This window comes from Cyprinodon tularosa, unplaced genomic scaffold, assembly GCF_016077235.1.
Source record: "Cyprinodon tularosa strain WSP-4 unplaced genomic scaffold, ASM1607723v1 ctg44, whole genome shotgun sequence".
In the NCBI taxonomy this organism is placed as follows: Eukaryota; Metazoa; Chordata; class Actinopteri; order Cyprinodontiformes; family Cyprinodontidae; genus Cyprinodon; species Cyprinodon tularosa.
In genome coordinates, this window is record NW_024039163.1 from 1,269,148 (window position 1) to 1,276,742 (window position 7,595).

At 41.9% G+C, this 7,595-nt stretch overlaps 1 protein-coding gene across 2 annotated transcripts in view; it reads right to left on the reverse strand.

The window, feature by feature from the left end:
* The window catches only part of LOC119793038 (genetic suppressor element 1-like), a 44,893-nt gene extending 43,555 nt beyond the window's left edge, over window positions 1–1,338 (reverse strand). For both annotated transcript variants that reach the window (XM_038299981.1, XM_038299980.1), the window contains exon 1: window positions 696–1,338. In XM_038299981.1, coding sequence (XP_038155909.1) covers window positions 696–732 — 37 coding nt within the window. In that variant the 5' untranslated portion in view covers window positions 733–1,338. The remainder of the gene's footprint in view (window positions 1–695) is intronic.
* Window positions 1,339–7,595: the final 6,257 nt, after the last annotated feature.

Consider the following 7,595-nt stretch of genomic DNA (forward strand, 5'->3'; position numbering starts at 1 on the left):
GTCAAGATGACTAGGATGTATGTAAGATGGGCGAAGGATCATCTCTCTTCATCAGAAGATTTTTCTTGTGAATCTCTTTTAATGTGGACTCTCTTATCGTTCCAGAGAACCAGTGAACCTCAGTCCACCTCCGATCTTCATGGAAAAGGTCTCACCTGCATGCAGCAGTCCTCTGTCTTAATCACCTGCCTGCCCACTCTACAGCACGATGTCTCTTGCAAGCACCACTGCTCTCAGATCTCTCTGACATTCTCCTGGACCTCTGGTCTACAGTCTGCAAACCCAGCTGAATCAATCCCCTACAGATCCATCCCTTCATCCCTAAAGTAATCAATTAAATCAGTCATCAGTTGTCATCAACCAACTTCTTCCTGATCAGTTTGCTTTCTCCCCTCAAACCAACCAGAGAGTTCGACTGACTTCCTGCTTCCAGATTCTTGTTGTTTTAAAAAAAATAAAACATTAAACTTACTGGTTCTCCATGAACCATAAACCAACATGACAGAATAAGAATGTAATATTTACGGTTAAATGTTTGCTCTCAAACTTCCTTATAAAATTATTAAAAGTAGGTATTGGACATGTCTTTTTTTTCTTTTTATTTATAGCACCCAAGATCCAAATCACATCCTGCAAGGAGGATCTAGTCAAAAAGTAAATTAACTCAGTGAAAATTCTGGATAAAATGCACTTACCTGGAAGGTAGAAGTGTGGTGACTTTAGTCCAAACATGGTGACTGTGAGAGTTGGTGTCGGAGTCAAAGGAAGCAGAGGAATGGAGCTTCAGTTGACCGGGTTAAAGAGCGTGCAGTGGGTGAAAGTCATCAGACGGCTTCCTGCTCCCCTGCCTGCTCCTTTCAGACCCTCTGTGTGTGTGCACGAGCGGAGTGGGGTGGGGGAGGGGGGCGGGGTAGGTGGAGGTCGTGCTGAGGAGGAACCAAGAGAGAGGTCAGCCTCTGTCTTCCCTCCTCCTACTCCTCACCTCCTGGAATGAACCCGTGCAGAGAGCAGAGAATAAAAAAAACGTATTTAGAGAGAGAGAAGTGAGAAAAGAAAATGAGCCGAGGATGGGTCAAAGTGTGCCATCTTTCTCTGAGGGGACCGCCTGGAAGGGCAGAGCCTCTGAGAGCAGTTGGGAGGGTGACAGGAAGGGTAAAAAAGGAGAGAGAGCAGCTAGGAAGAGTCCTCGATCAATGTCCTCTCCTTTTTTTTAAGTCCTGCGCTTAGTAATCCCTTCCTCCTTATTCACTCAGCGGCCTCTTGCTCATTTGCCGTCTAATGATCTGTTTTTTTGCTCTTCTGTTCTGCACTCCTTTATCCTCCCTCCTTCGCCTCGGTCCCACCACTGACTGCTCAGATCTACTAGGAGGAGGAGGATGAGGAGGAGGAAGAGGAGGGAGGGATGGGGAGCAGGGGAGGAGAATCATAAGACACATGAGTGAGGGAGAGATGAATGACTTTGTGTAACTGCACGCACCACTGTGTGTGTGTGTGTGTGTGTGTGTGTGTGTGTGTGCAGTCTGAAGAAAGGAGGAAGGATGATGGAGATGGTGTGAGTAAAACGAGAGAAAGAAGAGAGGCAAGAGGGTGTTGATGCACTTCTCATTATCAGTAGATTGGACTAGTGCCTGAGTGACAGCTGATTCATCACGGGAGGGGGGTTAGAGGAAACCTGCCCTTAAGCATCTGCTTCTTTCTGATCTCCTGTTTTTCTCATCTTCTTGTGCTGAAAATCAATGGTCTTAAAATTTTTATGTCACACTTGCTTCTGCAAAAAAACACAATTTCCTCATTTCTCCATACCTCTTGCGGTTCATGTCTGTGTGTCTGGTGGGCTGGAGGAACCTGGCCCGCTCTATTGCTGTCTCCATCTCCAGAGGAGTCTTCTTCATTTCTCTCTGTCACTTCTCTTCTTGCACATATGGTGCATGCAGCCTTCTCTCTCTCTGCTCCAGCGCACACATTTACAAGAGGCATGGATGTGCACATTATTTCCCTCTACTTAGTCAAGTCTTTTCCTTGTGAGTAGAGCAGAAGTGTGTGCTTGAGATGAAATTGATTGAAGATTCTGAAAGGAGCTTCCAATAACCCTGTTTACTCCGATCAATAACAGAATACAGCTTCATAAAGACGAGGTACAGAAGGAACACACTTGTAACCTGTGAAAAACTATTAAGTCATCCCACACTTCTGAAAATTCAGCTTTGAAAGCACCTGATTTCCTTTTCTGAGCTTTTTTAAGATAGTTTTTTACGATCTTAGGGCCATAAAGATTTTTTTTAGCTTTTCTTTAGGTTTTGAGTTTCTTTTATAGAAACTCAGCTCACTACCTGATCATTTAGAAATTCTTGTTGTTCATTTTGGTATGGCAAGGTACGTTTTTCTAACATATTTGGATATAAACTGCATCCTTTTAAAAACTGGGATATTTAAGAAAAATGTCTACAGAATAAGAATATAAAGTAAAGTTGTTTTTTTTTAAACAAAATGTCAGTTAAGCTGTTAAAGAACGTTCTTATAACTGGTGATGAATAAAATAAGACACTCTTACATTTATTGCTACTTGAAATGTCTGAAATCATACCCTCGGGTATCGTATCCGCTGCAAATAATTAGAACATCGCTATTAAATGAATATTTTGAAACAAACCCAAGGAATTTGGTTCAGTGTGCTCCTGACATTAAGGATTAAGTTAAGATTTGAAGACCTGTGTGGGACCTTCAGATAGAGCTAAAATTATGAGTTTGGAAATAGACTAAGAGGTCCCAAAACATTTTAAATCAGGTATTTCTACAGAAATTAGTCTACACCCATTTGGCCAGATCTAGCTGCAATTCCGAGTGTCAGGTTGGGTAGAGGTTTGAGAGCAGAAGCTGAAGGTGGTTACTTGCAGATTTAATATCCAGAAGCAAAAAATACATTTAGATGTAACATATTTAAAGAGAACAAAATTTGTAATGGCGTCTTACAAATTTTTTTCACATAAATGAACAAAGGCTCTCAAACTCCATCACTTTTTTTTACATTGCAAAAAAGTTCTGTCATGACCCAGTAGGTACAAGGCATTGTCAAAAGAAAAAAATAAATAAGCATTAAACAGAGAAATTACATGTTTCCTTACTATTATTATTGATCAAAACCACTTTAGTTTGTTTCCCAGAAATCTATTTCCTAAGAAGCAAAAAAGGAAATAGATGGGGAGTGAAACTTTTGCACAGTGCAGGCTGCATGGAGATATGCCCAAAGAAGCTGAGCAGACAGCCAAAGCAGGGTTTTCACTAAGACTGATGAACAGCAGAGAAAACAGTTGTGAAACATCTGCCGACCACAAACTGACAGCCAGCACAGACAGGAGCGAAGAGATGAAGAACACATAAGGAACAGCAAAGACGACTGCGGGTTGAGGGCAGGAAGAGAGTAAAAGTTCAAGGCTGAACTGTCTGAGTATTGAGCCTCTTTTTAGTCTCTTCCTATCAGATATTCCTTTTTCTTTCCATTACTTTATCCTTCCCAACATATACAAATCTACCATCACTCGTGTAAACTCCTGTGACCTCCAGGTCGAGACAATTGCGACCTTTCAGCCCCTGGGGGTCACGCTCTGCTGCACAGAGTACGATTGGAGAGGTCAACAGAAAAAGGAGGAGGAGGACGGGGGCTAATAAAAACACCGCGCAACCTGTGATGATTGCAGACAAAAGCCAATAATGAGTGCCCCCTTTGACCTCTCTGCCGTGGAAACGTGAGGGAATGCCTGTCACTAAGGGAGCTGTATAACTTAATCCATCAACACACCAAGCAGGAGGAAACAGGAGAGAGGAGGGGAGAGTAAAAAGGAAGTGAAGAGGAAGGAGGAGGCAGCTGAAAGATGTAGACTAGCCTCACCAGTTCTTCTACTTATTGAGGCTCTTGTTCTGTCTTTACAAACAGTTAGACAGAGAATCCCCCCCCCCCCCACATCTTTTTCTCTATCATGTGCCTGTCACACAAAAGCTGTGGGAGAATCAGAGCTGACACCTCTGTCCCAGCAGCAACCAGGGGCTGCCATCGGCACTTAAACATTTTCTCTCTATGCTACCTCCCGTTTTACTCCCTTGTGCCCAAGCAGCACACTAGCTGCTGACAAGGAGCACAGAGAAGATGACAAATAAAGGGAAGAAATGAAAAAAAATGTATAAAAACTAGAAAAAGCCCCTCTTCATTCATCCCAGCATCCTCTCCTGTTTCTAGCTTTCTCTGTACCCTGGCCCCTCCTTATCCAAGCCCCAGTGAGGTCGCTGACCCTGAGAGAGTGAGCCTCATTACACAGTCGCTCTGTATCTGCTCACACAGCGAGCGAAGGGAGGAGCCGACTGGAGGAACTGTAATATATTTGTCATTCCTGAAGTCACTTGAGCTGTTTTAGAGAAGGCATTTAAAGACGTACGTGGAAAGATTAAAAGAGGGGCTCGAGGAGTGGAGGAGTGGAGGGTAGAGTGGTGGATAATGCGAGACTGGGGGCGAAGAGGGTGTATTTCACGTTGGATCAAAGATAATTGTCAGTGGAAGTCATTATGCACATATTGCACATCTTCTTTCAAACAATCCTCCTCATCACTTCTGTCCCCTTAATCAGCTTTTCCCCGTCTTCCGTACCATCAGGAATATAATTGGACATTGATGGGCTCGTTGTGGCCTCCAGACTGTGAAAAACAAGTTTAAAATGCAGCAACAAGAACTACCAGGATATGAAGCTGACTTATGTGACTGTTAGTATGTAAAGGATCGTCATCATTAAAGATCTTTCTATTCTCCCCTGCCATAAATATTCCATATTAAGCTCAAAGGAAAAAAACATCTAAAATATGCATATACATCTCAGTCTAGATGGAAGCGATGTTGTGTTCCACTTAAACCCAGACGGTGGAAGTCTAGACATTCAAGCCTGAAAAATCAATCGCAACTCTTTTGAAAGCAGTAATAATGATAACTGGTCACATTTTGTCATGTTATAGTCATAAAACTTGTTCCCAGAGTGGGTTGAGATCATCCTGCCTCTTCAAGCCGCTGTCCTTAATTCCTGCATAGGAAACATGTTGCAGCCACCCCCAAATTTCATTATAGGAATAATGTTTTTAAGATGACAATATTTTGCATTTTTGCAGCCCCTGCTTGAGCAAAAAGGCTTTTTTTTTGACAACAGAGTAATACATCTGTTTCCTTCTACTTCTCAGTTATTGACTATCATTTCTCACAGTATCACATAAAAGTGATGAAATGTTCAAATGTTTAAGGGGTGTCAATACTTTTGACAAGAAGCTGCCTGTATCTCTCTGCACATGGTACTGTAAGTTAATGGGATTAAATAAGAGGTAATTTCTGTCATGTTTCTTTGGGCGACCAGATTTTTACCACTCCAGATGAACTCTGAGCCTCAGACTCTGTGGTGCTGCTCTGGCTGCGAACCTTTCCTAAACATGCCATTGATATGTGTTTACACAGACATCAGAGCGTGGCCTGCTGCAGCCCTAAATCAGCTCTCTCACTGGCTCGGCTGACGGTGTCCCAACACAGCATGAGGAGCAGCATAAATCAAGACCATTAATGCGCCCGAGCTGTAGGACTTCACTGTACTCGTCTCCCTTCCTCCCCTTGTCCATCTGTCCGTTTGCAATTATGAGTCGAGAGCACTGGCAAATGGAGAATTAGCATGCTGTTGTGACATTCAGCCATTTATCGGATTCTGCATGGTAATGTTTTTTTTCTGATCATTTGCACTAATAATAAGCAGCATGTGTTTATCTGCTCATAAGTCAAGGTATAGTATCTATTTTACCCTTCATGGGTCTACATCAGGTAAAGTTGGTCCTCGAGGGCCGCTGTCCTGCAGGTTTTAGAGGTGTTCCTGCTTTAACACAGCTGATTATGATGATTGCAGTTGAGCAAAAGCATGTTAATCAGCTTTCAATTAAAATCAGCTGTGCTGGAGCAAGGAAACCTCTAAAACCTGCAGGACAGCGGCCCTCGAGGACCGACTTTGGGGATGCCTAATCTACATGCCCTACCTTCAGGGTGTCACTATCCACTGTGATACACTTTCCAAGCAGATAATAGGCCTTAGCTACTAAGGAGAGACTAAACTTCTCTCTGCACATTTCCCGGCCCTGACCTTTCCACTAAGAGGTGGCCTCTCCCCTCTTTCTCTCTGAACTTAACATTTCTGTCTGTTTTTTCTGATCCTCTCTGACCTCTGAGGATAATAAATCTCTTCCACAGACACCGACTGACTCTGATACATTTCCCTCTGATCTTTGGTAACCAGATATTTCTCTTTTCTTACATCCAGTCAGGATTCCTAACAAGAGGTAAGAAATGCCAGAAAGGAGGCAAAGTAAAAAAACATAAACTACTTTTTTTTATGGTACACCAAAGAGTGGGGAATGTTGTCACTTGTCAGTCAGCTGTCGCTTGAAATATTGTGCGGTTGATATGGAAAAAAAACAAAAGAACTACGTAGCCATGTTTCCATCCAAATGTGATGCCCATTTTGAGCAAAAATATAAAAAGTCGGAATAAAAAGAGAAAGGCAGTTACACGTGTTTCAATCTTTTTGAGCAAAATAACAAGGCGACGCAAAGCGTAATGTCGTCATACATTGACCTTGTGCTTGGCTGTAGTAGATATGATGTAGACTGAGCACTCTAGTGCAGATCACAGATCAGTGAATGCTCCAGGTTTTATTAAACAAGTTGCAATTGTGCAGGTTTTACTTCATTTTTTTATTATTGGCTAGCAATAGCGATGGTTTATGTCATCCGGGCACATCGAGAAGAAGTTAAGAAGTGTGGTTCTAATGGTGCATTCAGGATGTTAATGGCGGCAGAAACAGCCAATCAGTCATGCGAGATTAATATTTGCTAAGTCAGAACTAATATGAAAAAATCTGTTTCCATCTCCTCTTTAGCAAGTTGATGCTTTTTCTAAAAGCACCTTAAGCAAGCAAAATTTAGTATGTTTATTTGAATTTTACTGTTTTCAACAAGCTCTTCTCATCAGATACCTCAAAATATGCTCACAAAAAAAAAAAAAACAGTGGATGGATACACTTCCAGTGAAAGAGTTTAAACTTGGGAGCAATACCGTCTTCAAGCAGGACTCACACTGGTCTAGTGAGGAATCTATAGCAAAAAACATTCATGTTTTCAGATGTTCTCCATCCAGTCAGACCAAAAAATATGTAATTTGCAAAGACAGATTGGGAAAAAAAATCTCCTTCTGATTGTAATAAGTTACTGAAGACATACTGAAGATTTGACTCAGGAGAGATGGATAGAAATGCATGCCACACATTTCAGATTTTGGTCAACAGAAACCCATTTTTCCTCCATTTCTTTTTATTTTGTGCCATTTTAAGTTGATCTAAAGCAAAAAAATAACAATAAAGAAATACTTTTTAAGTTGGTATATGACAAAAATAGCAGTATGAATACTTTCGATGACATATCAAGGGTAATTGTAGGTTTGCTACTACCACACACACTCTCACATACATTTACCTTCATTTCCACACTCACACATTACCTGGGGGGTCTGAGCACCCCCTCTCCAGGCCCTC